At 43.1% G+C, this 16,435-nt stretch overlaps 1 protein-coding gene across 2 annotated transcripts in view; it reads left to right on the top strand.

Annotated features, from left to right (window-relative positions):
* The window catches only part of CASP10 (caspase 10), a 163,541-nt gene that overhangs the window by 126,909 nt on the left and 20,197 nt on the right, over positions 1-16,435 (top strand). For both annotated transcript variants that reach the window (XM_086955243.1, XM_086955241.1), the window contains exons 8-9: positions 8,058-8,166; positions 10,723-11,209. In XM_086955243.1, the coding sequence (XP_086811369.1) occupies positions 8,058-8,166; positions 10,723-11,209 (596 nt within the window). The remainder of the gene's footprint in view (positions 1-8,057; positions 8,167-10,722; positions 11,210-16,435) is intronic.

Raw genomic sequence — 16,435 nt, forward strand, 5'->3', positions numbered from 1 at the left:
TGTTTCTGCAGGCTGTTTTTCACATTGAATCACTTAGCTTAACTCCGTGATGGAAACAAATTGCTTTTAACTTTACATTGCTTTAAGTGTGGAGTAGTTGTGATTGGAAGTTTATGTTTGAGGCATATGAGCTGCAGATTACACACTGTGCATAGATGGCCACCTAGTGTTGGGCCCGGATGTTTGCAGTTTGTTTTTGTTGTAGAAAAGTCTTTGGAAGTCACAGGAAAGGTGACTCCTCCTTTGGATCAAACTGCGCATGGGCATCGGCTCCATCCCCAGATTGTTTTTTTCCGCCACCGGGCTTGGATGTGTTTCCAGCGCTCCGTGTTGGAACCGATTTCCTTCGGCGCGCAATCCTCAGCCCACGGTGCCGGCGCACACCTACCGGCACCGAAAAAGATATAATCGGCTGCCATGCCGACAGTGAAACAATCGGCACCGAAGCCTACTGCTAGTCCCTTGGCACCGAAACTCAAATTGGACCCAAGCAAACAGGCTTCGGATTCGAAAAAATCATCGGATCCGAAAAATCCATCGGAATCGGAAAAAACGTTGGATCCCAAAACACCATCGGAGCCGAAACATTCATTGGAGCCAAAAAAATCACCGGAGCCAAAAAAGACTCTGGCTAAAGAAACTACCAAATAGCAAGTTTCAAAGCCAAAAGAAGCCCCCAGTTTGGTGCCAAGAACTCCCTCCGCACCAAAAGATCGGCCTCCTGCAGAGGACTTATTTCATCCAGACCATGCACAAAAGACTCTTGTTAAGGCTCCAACCACTGGTCAACTAACTCTTAGTTAAAAAAAAACACCACTGAATACACCTGCACCGGCTCCTCATCCAAAGAATAAGGACATTGCTACCTCTCCTCTAAGGATCCCCTCCCTTACTCCTCCACCTATGCCATCACCACCTGCTCCCCTACCACAGCACTCCCCTACATCTTCTATCATACCAGATGATGACAACAGGGATGACCGCTCTGACGATTCAGGGGGTGTTGCAGATGATCCCTCTATTCCTCCAGGCTCGCCTGACCCATGGGATGATTACAACACCCCAGACATCCCTAACGTCCCTCAAGACAACATATATCCCTCTAGGCCTTCCCCACCAGAAGACACTATGGGTTTTAATCAGCTAGTACACAGGGCTGCACAATACCATGGGGTAGACATGCACACTGACCCTGTAGAGGAAGACTTCCTAATGGATACTTTTGATAATTCACAAAGATCCTCGTCAATTTTACCCATGCTTAAGGGAGTTAAGTATGCTCCTGAAGTCTTCAAAGACCCAGTTAGAACGCGGGTCATCAATCCACGCATAGAGAAAAAATATAAAGCTGCCCCTTCAGATCCAGCATATATTAAAGGCCCAGCACCATTAGACTCTCTTGTGGTCTCTAATGCATGCAAAAGAGCAAATTCACAAACATCAGGTGAAGCTCCCCCACCAGATAAAGTCTAAGCTCCTTGACGCATCCGGTAAAAGGACGGCGTCTCAGGCAGCAAACATGTGGCGTATTGCCAATACGCAAGCATTATTGGCAAGATAAGACGGGGCACATTATGATGAATTAGAATCATTAATGCAACACCTCCCTGATAGATATAAAGATAGAGCAAATGAGCTTATCCAAGAGGGAAAAAATATTACAAACACCTCTATTCGTTGTGCATTAGATGAAGCAAACACTGCCTCAAGAGCAATTAACACCAGTGTTTTGCTGCGTAGATACGCATGGCTACGTATTTCAGGGTTCAAACCTGAAGTCCAATGTGCTATACTTAACCAGCCCTTTGATGAGCAACACTTATTCGGACCTAATGTAGTCTTATCCCTTGAAAAGATGAAGAAGGATACAGATACAGCCAAATCTATGGGAGCCCTGCAGTTGCAGGCTCCCAAACGCTCATTTCGCCGCTCCTCTTACAGAAGTGCCACAAGAGGATACTCTTCAGACACACCCTCTACCTCTTACAAAGCCCCCACACAATCCACCTATAGTAGGGGCTACCAAAGGGGTGGTTACAGAGGTAACAACAATAAGGGCAGAGGGAAAAACAACAACTCCTGCTGTGCCTCCACCCCTGCCCAATGACTTCCCTCCCTTTCCCCTGCCCCATGCAACTCCTGTTGGGGGAAGACTACAACAATACCTACAAGCCTGGGAAAACATCACATCAGACAGGTGGGTGCTAAAAATAATTCAGTCAGGTTACTGTCTCGAACTAACCTCTACCCCCCAAACATACCACCCAGACAGCGTCCAATGTCACAAGAACATCTGATACTGCTCAGACAGGAGGTTCTATCCCTCCTGCAGAAAAATGCAATAGAAATAGTTTTAATGCATCAGCAAAACAAAGGAGTATACTCCCTGTATTTCTTAATCCCAAAGAAGGACGGATCTCTAAGGCCTATCCTAGACCTCAGACCCCTAAACCTGTTCATACAGTCAGACCACTTTCATATAGTCACACTCCAACAGGTCCTTCCGCTCCTTTTACAAGACGACTTCCTTGTCACACTGGATCTCAAGGACGCCTACTTCCACATTCCTATCCACACAGCGTACAGAAAATATCTCAGATTTGTACTAAATGGTCAGCACTACCAATTCAAAGTACTCCCATTCGGAGTCACAACAGCACCAAGGGTGTTTACCAATTGCCTAGCAGTAGTTGCAGCACACTTACGAAGACAGCATATTCATGTCTTCCCATATCTAGACGACTGGCTTATAAAAGCCAGCTCATACAGCCAGTGTGTACAACACACTCAGGCCACAATTCAACTGCTCCACGACTTGGGAATCACAGTAAATCACACCAAGTCACATCTGCAACAGTCACATGTACAACAATATCTGGGCGCTACAATAAACACCCAATTAACACTAGCGTATCCCTCTCGGGCTAGGATAACAAGTGTACAAACTCTCCTAACAAAATTCAAACTGCAACACTCTCTTCCAGCTCGAGTGTTCATGCAGCTCATAGGAATGATGGCATCTTGCATATTCATAGTACCTCACGCAAGACTACAGATGCGTCCACTTCAAGAGTGCTTAGCACGACAATGGAACCAGGCTCACTGTTAATTAACAGACCTAGTGTTGGTAGACAGTCGGACTCCTCGTTCTCTGCAATGGTGGAACACCAAAAACCTTTCAAAAGGCCGACCGTTTCTAGAGCCAGTTCCTCAAATAGTCATAACAGCGGGCGCATCGCTCTCCGGCTGGGGAGCTCACCTACTGCATCACACCATGCAAGGCAGGTGGACACCGCAACAAAGGTTACTCCACATCAACCACTTGGAGTTATTAGCTGTATTTCTAGCCCTGAAAGCATTCCAAAAGCAAGTATTAGGCAAAGCTGTCTTAATCTGCACGGACAATATGACAGCAATGTATTACATAAACAAACAAGGAGGGACACACTCTCTGCAGCTCTCTCAGATAGCGCAGCAGATATGGAGATGGGCTATACCACTAAAGATCTTCCTCTTAGCCCAACATGTTCCAGGAGTAAAAAACACCATGGCAGATCTGCTAAGTTGACATTGGGATGGGTATGCTCAGACGTGAGTCCCATGCTCTCCACACCACTGGAGTCAAGCTATCCTGGCTGAAGACTGCTGATAGCCAGAAACCGGTCCTAGGATCCTTGATTCCGGTCCAGGAAAGACATGGCTTTGAGGTTCGGGCTGGACTGTTCCCATGAGGCACAGGGTCAAGGCTGATTTGCATATGGCCATGTCTGAACTAAGGTGGTGTGGAGTGCAAAAAAACGATGGATTTAGGCCAAGATTTCTGTACTGGGGTGAATGTATGACATTGTTCTGCATTCTGTCCATCTTTTGCAAGTTGACAGACACAGCAGATCCACGAGTGGGAACTTCATCCGCAAGTTATTCAACCGTTCTTTCAACCTCAGATAGACCTCTTTGCCACCCACGAAAATGCAAAGTGCCCAAACTTTGCCGCCAGATATCCACACCCTCTGTCCAAAGGTAACGCAATATGGATGAACTGGTCCGGATAATTTGCGTACGCTATTCCTCCTCTCCCACTACTTCTGTTAGTGGTACGCAAACTACAGCAACATTCCCTAAAACTTATTCTAGTTGCTCCAACTTGGGCCAGACAACCATGGTACACTGACGTAAATAATTAATTTACTCTCTTAATTTCTATGCAGGTAAGTACTTAATCAATAATAACTCAGATCGGAAAGAAAAAACCAGAGTCCGTGTGTTAGAGTTCTTAGGGGTTTTATTCCTTAAAAAGGAATGGTCATGACCAGGATATCGGATTCTGACCACCACAGGGGTGTCAGAAGGGATAGAGCGCGCTACATTTTATTGACAATACATAGCTTATATACTTAATTCATATCATAAGCAACAGTGCAGGAGGCGTAACAGCTGAGAGAAGACAAGATAACAGTATACACGTGGTACTAGTACGTAATCAAGAGGCGTGAACTGGAGGTGTGTGCTAGAAACGTCACTGATAGGTGTCACAGGTGGGTGGCACTAAGCAGAAATGTGGCAATGTCAGCAGAAATCGGAAGCTTGGATGCGCGCGCAGCTGCATGACGTGTGATTGGAGGGGTGCAGGGGACTTGACATTTACACTGACGGAAAGAGACAGAAGTCTGGCATGTCAGATCAACTTGTACTTCTATCATATCTGATATCTGATGTTTAGGAACCATATTATCTGGATGGAAAGGTCTCTAGGGCAGAAGCTATTCTATGCTAACTGTGGATGCGTGTATAAGCGCCTAAGTGTCTGCATGAGAAGCGTGGGGGCACGGGGCCTTCCATGGAAGCATGGTAACAGAAGCTATGAATTACTTGCACTGGGACAGGTCGGCCCTTTGGCTCTGCAGCTGGGGAGGATGTTTACTGAAGCTAGTAGGCAGGAATGCATTTTCGAGGAGCGGAACAGATAACTCGAAGGTTATAGTCAGTCTTGGCAGAAAGCAGGCTGAGCTGAGCGCGAGGGGCCGCGCTGGAAGTAAGTCAGAGTTCACGGGTACAGAGGCAGCCTGGGCAGAGGCTGTCAGAGTCGAAAGCCAGAAAAGAGGCTCGATGGCAGAAATTCAGGGCCTACTTTGCCAGAGCAGAAAAACGTGTAAAGTACACTACAAAAAGACGGTGGCATAGCATACTTAGGAACGGACCATTAAATCCATTCAGGGTGGATCTGAAAGAGGACAAGTTAACGTTGGACGCAAATGTATTTGCGTCTTCATAGCTGACACAGGAGGGAAGTTACATATACTTTAAGCTGGTACATGGAGTCGGTGGGGTACACGCTAGGGAACATAACATGACCAAAAATTTATATTTCCTCAACACAACGCTGCTGCAGCTTTCTGTGGTACCGCACCAGAAACTAAGCCTATCTACACGCCTATTAACACAGAACCATGAAGAGATCAGACACCCAGACCCAGCGCAGCTCAACCTTGCGATCTGGCTCCTGAAGTCATAGAGTTTGGTTACCTTAACCTCCCTCCAGACTGTATGAACGCTATTAAAGAAGCTAGACGTCCCACCACTAGAGCATGTTATGCAGCTAAGTGGAAACGGTTCGTAATATACTGTCAAAACAACCACATCAATCCTTTAGATGTGTCTATTCAACACATCATAGGATACCTATTACACCTTCAAAAGTGTAATTTAGCGAACACGTCCATCAGACTGCACCTTGCGGCCATTGCAGCATACTTACAAAATAGACAACATCTATCTCTTTTCAGAGTACCTGCCATAAAGGCTTTTATGGAAGGACTCAAAAGAATAATCCCTCCCAGAACACCTCCTTCACCGGTGTGGAACTTAAACATTGTTCTCACACGGTTAATGGGACCCCCCTTTGAACCGTTACATAAATGTGAATTACAATTCCTAACTTGGAAAGTAGCTTTCCTAGTAGCTATTACTTCTCTCAGAAGAGTTGGTGAACTACAAGCATTTACCATTCAAGAACCCTTTCTGTAAATGCATCATAATAAAGTGGTTCTATGTAATAATCCTAAATTCCTTCCAAAAGTCATTTCACCCTTCCATCTAAATCCGTCTGTTGAGCTGCCCGTATTTTTCTTGCAGCTACAAACAGTCGCAGAAAGAGCTCTTCACACCTTGGATGTCAAAAGAGCATTGCTTTACTACATTGAAAGGACACAAACCTTTCGTAAAACTAAACCACTTTTTGTGCCTTTTTCACCACCACATAAAGGTAACCCCATATCAAAATCTGGGATAGCTAGGTGGATTGTTAAATGCATACAAATCTGTTCCCACAAAGCTAAACTTACGTTATCTATTCCTCCCAAAACCCATTCTACAAGAAAAATAGGGGCTTCAATGGCATTTTTGGGGAACATTCCCCTAGATGATCTATGCAAAGCAGCTACATGGTCTACACCGCACACATTCACAAAACACTATTGTGTAGAAGTGTAAACTAAACAACAAGCAACTGTGGGCCAGGCTGTACTAAAAAGCCTGTTTCAAACAACTGTAACAGATACTCGTGGTCGCCACTAAAGGTGGGTACTGCTATATAATCTATGCACAGAGTGTAATCTGCAGCTCATATGCCTCGAACGGAAAATGCTACTTACCAATATGCATCACTTCCCTAATGGCGAAAAAGAAATATGGGGATGGAGCCGATGCCCATGCGCAGTATGATCCAAAGGAGGAGTCACCTATCCTGTGACTTCCAAAGACTTTTCTACAACGAAAACAAACTGCAAACATCCGGGCCCAACACTAGGTGGCCATCTATGCACAGTGTGTAACTCTGCAGCTCTACATGCCAAGAACAGATGCATACTGGTAAGTAGCACTTTCCTTTTTGTTTAGAGGAAGCTACCTTCTAACACCTTCTGGGCGAGGAAGCAAAAGACATGCAATTGATTACCGGAATGTACAACAAATCAAAACATTCACCCCCAGTCAAGAGATCTGGGTTAAATCCATCATTCTTTTGCTCACCATGTCACCCCAGATTAGACCCGGCCATATGCAAATCAGTCTTGACCCTGTGCCGAACTGCCAAGCCAGGTCCTTCCTGGAATGGAAACAAGCATCCTAGGACCGGTTTCGGGGTTTCACCCCACAGTGAGCCCTGGACCCACGTCTGGGCTAACCGGCGCACTTAGCTAAAGAATGATGATGGATTAAGCCCAGATCTGTGACTGGGGATGAGTGTCTGAAAAGTTTCAGCGCTCCGTCCATCATCTCCTTGTGTTTGCTTTCTAACTCCATCTGGCACTACAATAATCAAGGGTGCAAACTCTGTAACAATTTTTGTTCTCATTTCACAATTGTGTGCTTGTATCTGTTGTTCTAGTACTAAGTGTCTGATAGTTCTAACCAAATCTGCAAAAAAACAATGGTATTATTCTCCGCTCTACTCAAAGTCGTCAAATGTCTGCTGCGATTTCAATGTTTTGTATGCACTTGGTAGTTCCTGGAACACTTTTGTTTGTCCACAGAATGATTATGGGTGTATTTCCTTGTTAAAGGGGGGGGGACATGACTATACTGCATCGTGAATTTCAGTCTGACGTCTGTCATAACCCTTGGGGCTAGAGTACCTTCTGCAACAACCTTTACCAGAGAAAGTTAGAAAGAAGAGTGCCACTGGTGGAGCCATGACATCTAGCGGTGTCCACCTCCACTCTAGAAGTGACGACGATGAGAGTGTAGTGATGGCCATTAAACATTTAATCTCCAAAAGGGATCAAACCTACAGGCCAACCAGCAGGATAAGGATAGGACTACACTAGTGGCAATAGGGTGGATGAAAGTGAAAAGGCCAAAGTATAAAACACCATAGCCCAGAAAATAAAACCATTTTGTCATCAGATGTTCAGAGGTATAGTATTTAGGATCACTGAAACATTTTGACCTCCCTTGCCTGTGTTAATTAGTCACAGCAGTTTTTTATATTTATAATAATAATATAATAGATATAAGTAATGTTATCAATAAACAGGTATTTGTTTCTGTTTCTTCTGCAGGGGTTGCCTGTTTATAAAATGGGTGAGCAATGCAGAGGTTATTGCCTGATCATCAGTAATAATAAGTTTGCAAAAAACATTGAAAGGAAAGGGACAGTCAAGGATGCAGGTAAGTCATTTCCTTGGAGGTCTAAGGCTCCCTCACAGATATGTTGGTGGATATGGCTGCCCCAGTGATAACCTGCCTAGACTTTGCAATTTAGTGCCTCGACAAAGCCAGCCCTAGTTCTTAGAGTCCCAAATATTATAACGCTTTTTTTATATGGATCCTAATAGTGAGTCAGTCCTATTCTATTGGCTGTATTTAAGACGCTGGAAATATCATTAAGTGCTTCACAAATCTACATTAAAGATTGTTGTGTAACCTAGAGTTCACAAATTTGAATCCCAGAAGTGCTAGCTCAGATTGTCATTTTCCCTAAGATTAGTAAAGTTAAACCTGTTTAGGTGAGTTGTAATTATTTTTTAAGGAACATAGTTATACAAGAAAAGAATAATTATAAGAGAAAATTCAGTTTGTTATGTGCACTTTTTCATATCATACTTGTCCCCCTTTTCTTTTTCCTCTTCCTCCCCCGCTTCCCCCTCCTCTTTCTCCAAGCACTTCTCCTTCCTCACTGCATTCCTCTCTCCTCCATCTCTTCTTTCTTCTTCTTCCTTCTTCCAGACACATGAAAATCAGAATATTAAACATTAACCACAAGTGCCTAGATCATGTGCAGCAGATGAAGTCTATGCAATTGTATCTTATTTGAATGTACTAGAAATGTGGCAATGACTTGGCCCCTCTTGAATTTGATATAGATACAAGAGACCACAGGCCATTTGCCTTAAACTGCCATACATTCTGAGGAGACTTGCAGTATTTTCATCAAGTGCTGCTGGGAGAACTTTATTTCTGGTAGTAGATGACGAAACGCCCAGATGTCCCAATTCACTGAAGATACTTCCACAATTTATAACTTCCAAACTGGATTCCGTTCAGGAAGAGGCACAAAATCTGGCATCTAGGATGACCTTAAAAATACAGTAGACCAGAACGGAGTCACTGCAGTGCTTTTCTTGGAGCTTTCATCTGCCTTCGACACAATTGACCATGACATTCTAATCCAAACACTCTACGAAGCTGGCATGTAGGGGACTATTCTTGACTAGAACACATCCTACCTTCAAAATAGGACATCCGCCATCTATACTCCCCCTTTCTCATACAAACCGTGCTTCACAAAAGCAGGGGTCCCTTAAGGCTCTATCAACTCACCCACGCTTTTCAACATCTACATGATGGCCTTACTGGCAATGATCAATGAATTTTAGCTTACATGCTATAACTATGCAGATGACATACACATACTTCTTAAACAGGAAAGCCCCAAAGACAATGGAAACTTAAAACTCTCCAGTTTCCTGAGAACCGGTCAGTGGATGAATTGAAAGCTTCCAAAACTAAAATACATGATGTGGTGACTGGAAAAATTATGACCTAGTCTGCGCTTGATCTCACGATCTGGGACCACTTCCTAAAGTATCTAAGGAAGGAAGAAACCTTGGAATTGCAATGGACCCCAAATTATCAATGAATGCCCAGGTGGATAAGTTAGTAAGAACAAGCTTCATTACTATGAACATTCTGTGACTCGTCTTCCCACACCTAGGATTTCCACACAAGGTTGAAGCTACTATCTCTCTTGTACTATCTAAACTAGATTGCGCCACAAGCCTCTATCATGGATATTTTTTATCAACCATGAAAAGACCTCAACGAATTCGGAACTCTGCTGCCAGACTACGCCTACATGAAAAGCCACAAGCCCCCATCTCCCCTACATTGAGGGCCCCATGTTGGTTACAGGTTGCCAAAAGAAACACGTTCAAGCTGCTTTGTTTCACTCACAAGGCAATACATGGAACAGGACCACTTTTCATCAGGAATAAAATCCCCAAATGCATACAACAAAGGAACCTCCGCTCGAGACTCGCTTCTTGCCTCAAAATCTCACAATACAAGAAAAAAGCCATGGGTGGTACATTTTTCTATGTTCTAGGCAGCCAAACTATTGAATTTGTTACCCCCAAACATAAGAGCCATGGATAACTATCTTCTCTTTAGAAGACTACTCAAGAGTTGGCTCTTCCCTACATGACCGCCACACTCGAACACAAATCTATAGCTTATGCCTGTGCATGTAAACATGTGTAATTTGATTATATGTACGTATTTAGTTATCTCCAGTTCTTTGTGTGTGGGTTGCACTATTGCTACCCAACCTGCACCTTGTTCACTGTACACATCAGTTTTGTCAGTGTTTCTTTTAGATTAGCAGAAAATCTCTGTGAAGATAGCACCTCATGTTTCTATTCAAGCATGTTCCAAAACTTTGTTTGATTTATTAGTGGAATTTGGTTTGGTCACATAAAGGAGCAAATGTCCAACTACACTTAGAATTTGACATTAACCAAAAGTTGGGGAAGCCTCATGAATATTTTTTGGACTGGATGTGGAGCAGTGCAAAACAGGTTAACAATGATTTAAAGTTTGATTAAGTAGACTTGGCCAAAGAAAACAATCTTCAGCCACTAGTTAATATAGAAAATATATTTTCCTTTGGTTATTCAGGGTTGCTAACGCCTGTTTTTAACTCTTTGCTTTTCTTTTTTCTAATAGAGGCTCTTAAACGGGTGTTCACTTGGTTGGGTCTGGAGGTCCACTGTCACACAGACCTATCAGCAGCTGGCATGAAGGAGTGCATGCAGACCTTCAAGACAAAAATACATGATAACATGGACTGTTTTGTCTGCTGCATTTTGTCCCATGGCGAGTCGGGCAAAGTATATGGAACAGATGACATACTGATACCCATCAGGACACTCACAGCATACTTCACTCCCAAGCAGTGCCCCTCGTTGACTGAGAAACCTAAATTGTTCTTCATCCAGGCCTGCCAGGGCAAGAATACCCAGCCTCCTGTGCTACTCGAAGCAGATGCCTCCAGTCCTGAGACGGAGAGAGTACTTCATAAAAGCATTCCAGAAGATGCTGACTTCCTGTTGGGCATGGCCACTGTTGATGGATTCTCTTCTTTTCGGCATGTGGTAGCTGGAACATGGTATATTCAGTCTCTCTGTAGGAATCTGGTGGCGTTGGTACCTCGGTAAGTAATGGATCTCTGTGTGAGGGTGGGGTAGGAAGGGTAATTAAAGCAACACAGCTAATTAAAGGTTGATCTAAGTACTGGTGTCATCAGGTAAAATAGGTACGAAAATACTGCTTAAATACATTAATGAGTGGCTGGGTGAAAATCAAAGTCTGCCAAGGTTATTATGAGGCACAGAAGAACTAAAAATGAATCCACACATTAGTGTACTTACTTTTCTGCACACAAACAGGAGAGGTAGCTTGTGGTTTGTAAGTGGGGAGATGAGGGATGTTACAGCATTAGAGAAGGCTGTGTCTTGCACCATCTTTTTATGGCCTTTTCCTTTTAACTTTGAAACTGTTTTGGTAAACCCGTTAAACAACACAAAGAATGAGTTTAATGTTTTCCACAGAAGGTAACTATTTCAATGTTTAATGAAATTTTGATGCATGGAGGATGTAAGGGTGGGACCAGCTAGTGCAAGTCTTCAACATTGGCTCTAACGATAAAATCGATGGTCTTGGGATTTTGAGAGCCATCATGGAAGTCTGTTTTGATAATTGGGAATCGGTGTTGAGATCTTTAGACATTTCACTACCCGGGTGGTTCTCTCTTGCAGTAAACTAGATCGAAAGCAGACATTCAATTCAGAAGGTATACACGGAAACCAATTTATCAGTTCGCCTATTGACCACATCTGATAATGTGACGTGATTACCGGTCTTAAGCTCTTTTGCTGAAACGTATGGTGGTGAATTATGGGCCTTCTACACAACACAGTATAGAGATTCTAACAGCTCACTTATTTCCTGCTAGATTCATACGTTTCAGAATCATCACTCCAATTTCTATCGATGGACATCTTTTTTGCACCACACAAAGGCTTGCACGTTCATATCAAAACAAGCTGTACCTTGATAATAGTATCAGAAAGCTGGCTCTCGTCTGAATTTGGTGGAGCATGATTGAAATATAGACTTTGGTCTAATAGTGCCTCTGATCTCATTGCATTAAAACTGCCCTATATTGGGCCATATTGTTTATCAACCACAGAGTTGTTTTCTGCCTCTTAAAGGATTTTTGAGCACAGATGAGTACACTGAATTGCCCTCGATCAAACACATAAGAAGTCAATTTTTGGTTAATGTCTGTTAAAACGACAGAACGAACAAACTGACCGTGAAGGAGGTATCGGCACCAATTGAAACCATCAGCGCCTTGACTTTGCTAAATAAACAAGCATTTACAATGCAATGGTTTTGCCTTTGTTAAACTTAGAGCTATTGGCATTGCTCTTGACATTATTTTTATTTATGTTTTTTTAACATAAAAAAATGGCATTGTCATTTACAATAGCAGGGCAGGGCACAGGGAAAGGGGCGAGGAGAGACGAAGGAGAGCTGCGGGCTCAGGGAAGGGGGGCGAGGAGAGACGAAGGAGAGCTGCGGGCTCTTGTTGTAATGCTTGCATGGATGAGTTGGTGGATGCATGGATGGGTGTATGGATAGATGCATGGATGGGTGTATGGATAGATGCATATATACAGCCAATCCCTCAACAATTTATGCAATCCACCAACCCATCCAACCAACAACCCATCCATGCATCCACCCATACATCCATGCATCATGCATACATCCATCCATCATGCATCCATCCACCGCGTCCCACTCCGACCCCTCTAAATATAGCTCATTTTTTCTGTATATAGAGATGACTGTATTCACTAGTATATGCAGTAGACCTTTCTACTCTAACATTCCTATGTGACTCTTGCAGTACATCTATTCATATCCCTTCCATAGGAGGTTGAAGCCCTAAAAGAATCAGATACAGGTGACTGAGAAGGGCGGAGAGGGGCCACTGCCCCAGTTTAACCAGTTCCACCAGGGCAGCACCCACAGAACCAATAAGTGCTGTGGGGAGCGGCATGAAATGTAACACGGCTGAGTTCCAATTCGTTTTCAAAACCCCCTAAGAATCAAACTTCAAACAGTTGGAATTACATCGTCCCGAGAAAAGTTACATTGCTTAAATAAAAAAAATAAACTGCTGGAGGCATTCACAACTACTGCGCCGGAGCTGCCGCCTTGCTTGCTACAGTAACTACCTCATACAAAAGTCCTTCACATAAAGAGACTTCAATTCTGACATGCGAGACTAGTCTAGTTCCCCTCCTTCCCTATGCCTACAGCCACCAAACGTATGAACTGCAATGCCTACCGAAGACTGACTGCCTCTAGGCAAACTTTGATTAAATAAGTAATTTCTTGATATACACGACCAAACACTTTAGTGCTTAAAAAAAATAAAAATGACCCAAAGTCTTCACTGTAAAAGAAAAATATCGAGGCTCACGTTACAACTAACTAGATGAGACGCTCAAACAACTTCTATTATATACTGTATCAGATGTGCAAACAACTTTCATTCAAAATGCTCGAAGGGAACCACCCAACATCATAAGGCAGTCTGGGCGCTCAACAAACGCGTGGCCTGACTGAAGGGCGCCTCATCCATTACCAAAATCTATAAATATGGGGAGCCCTTCACTAAAACAATAGAGACGTGTTTGAAGGGTACCATGAACAAACTGTTTTTTCAACCTTATGAACCAAAGAATCCTGAAGTTTCTAATTGACAGTAACATTTATATAGAATCTGAACGTTTTTCCGTACAAAACATGCACTCCATCATACCCTTAAAAGCAAATATGTAAGTGACAAAAAAAATGGAAAAGTGTCCTTTCTTTGAAGGACTAAACCATTTTATTCATTTTAGCACCCAGGACGAACTATTAAGCACCCGCTTGACATGTTTTTGTGAATGTAACTCAAGGATTCTAAAAAAAAAAGTAACTTGCGATTCTTATTTCACATCCTGATTCACAACACCTGGTTGGGGAATTTTGTATATATATATTCACATACCATGTTACCATGTTGAAAGGCAGACAGATTATGACAGATTCTCTACCTTTGTAGGGTGAGGCGTAAGAACATGGGTGTTCCAGGGAAGGGCGGAGGAGTGACTATTAAAAATGCAAGTACACTCAAAGTCATAACTTTGTACATATTGACAAACATTCTTAACAGAGGTTTTTGTCCTAAAACCATATCAAAAACACTACTCCCGCCAAATGTATTTTTTTTAAGAGTGTAAAGAGGTGGGATATTAGAAATAAAATCCTTGTGGAGAAAGAAAAATATAGGTTGTGGGTGCAAAAGAACAAAACTTCCCTACTTATCCGTGTACAGTTTCCGAATCACATGAATATAAACTGGTCTGTAGCAGTAACAATGGAAGCCTAAAGCGATCAAAGAATTGAAGTCGTACTCCGGGAACTATCTGTGATTCCTCAACACACACAGAACTATAATCTAAATAAAAGAGGCAATCTGCAGGTGTAGACTTGTGACTTTGAGTAAGGAATTGTGCAAAATGAGGCCAGGCTGGAACAGAAATACCAACAATAAGGTGGCACCCTTAGCCCAATCATGTACCAACATCATGTCCATGAATTCCAAGAAGCAAGATTCTTTATGTCTGAGTGATCAAATGCTGATGACCTAGTCACCATTCGAGCCCTGAAGATAATGCTTTACAAAGCCTCCTGGAAGAATATTTCACATGTGCTCCTGAAGGCATGCATGTAGGCTTATAAAAATAATCCCCAAATGAAACACTTATAATTTAAAAAAACACTACGCAAAGCAGAACCAAATTAAACCTCATTCATAATGGTTGCATACATTATCATGCAGTACACTCCCTTCCCCCGAAGTTTAGGGAATTTGCTCATCTAGAAAATAAAAAAAAGCAGTGTAACACATCATGTGCTTGTCTTTCACAAACAACTGGAATATCTCTGCCTCAAAAGTCTTGTAGAGGTCAATCCCTCCAGTCTTACTTCATGGAAGTGAAGTGCGTGTCTAACATCAAAATAACATGCACAAAGGAGAAACTGTCCCACTGAAGCTTCACGTCTGCTGTGACTTCACATACTCTGCTTGAGACATGGGTTGGGGCTGCAAAGACACACCGTTCTCAATGGCAAGAAATGCATTTTTAAAACACAGTGCCTCATCAAGTTAAGTGTTCAAAAGTGATATAGTCAAACCATTTACAGAGCCATTATAATAGGAGTAGCACCAGAGAAGGGTTACACAATGTATTCTGAAATACATTTGGGCCAATTCCAAAAACTATGAAAGTTTGCAAAACTTCTAAACCTGTTGTACTCAAAAGTAAAAAAATTATATAAAGCATAACAGGCATTGGCATAGCCAATAGGTCTCACCTTTGGGACCTTGTGAGTGTTTATCCATGCAACACTTGATGCTGTTGCACCAAGGATATTGTGCTGGATAACTAAACACTTATAAGGTCCCAAAGGCGAGACCTATTGGCTATGCAATGCTTGTTTTAACTGGCCCACCTCTAGGATGTGTCCATCTAGGACACTTAAAGCCACTCTTTCACATCATAGCTCTCGGGACAAAAAGATGTGGTTTAGCTTGTCCAGACTAAAAGGTTTACATTCTTTCTCGTGATCTTAATCTACAGTACCTGTATACTCGTTTTGTTTTACCCCAAAAACCATGTGTTTCCCATTGGAAGCTTATTTGTAAAATACTACATACATGTGTCTCTTCTTTTACAAAAAATTGCACCAAGAAAGTCTGCACCTGTGTTGTCCAAGTACTGCAGAAACCCTGTATGTCAAGAGAGACTGCTGGTACCAACGTGCCAAAGGTTTCAGGTCACTACCCGAAGGAGAGAGTGAAGTTGTGTTAGGCGGGTTGGAACCGCGCAGCAAGGGAACTGCCCCTGACTGACTGAAGGGCTTCTGTGGATGTTTTGGATGACGTAGCACTTTCACTGGGCTCCGGTCAGGAGAGATGAAAGAGCTTCTACCCCACTGGATAAAGCCAACTTACGTCTTCGTGATCTGGGAGCTGCTCCAACAACTGAGAAGGACTCCAGCAGCACTGCTCAGGAGAGAGAGAGCAAGTTTGGGTACAAAAATATTCATTCTTTATTAAATCATGATAGGTTTTAAAAAAGAGTTTCCAACGGTCCCGGAGGCGATCCAATGGTGGGTTCTGTGTGGTGTCTCCGGAATGGGTCCCGGTCCCCACTCCGGAGACGCCGACCGGGACCCACTCCGGAGACGCCACACAGAACCCACCATTGGATCGCCTCCGGGACCGTTGGAAAAGAATTCGCCGCAGCGGACC

The sequence above is a fragment of the Lissotriton vulgaris genome, chromosome 2_1 (assembly GCF_964263255.1).
Source record: "Lissotriton vulgaris chromosome 2_1, aLisVul1.2, whole genome shotgun sequence".
In the NCBI taxonomy this organism is placed as follows: domain Eukaryota; kingdom Metazoa; phylum Chordata; class Amphibia; order Caudata; family Salamandridae; genus Lissotriton; species Lissotriton vulgaris.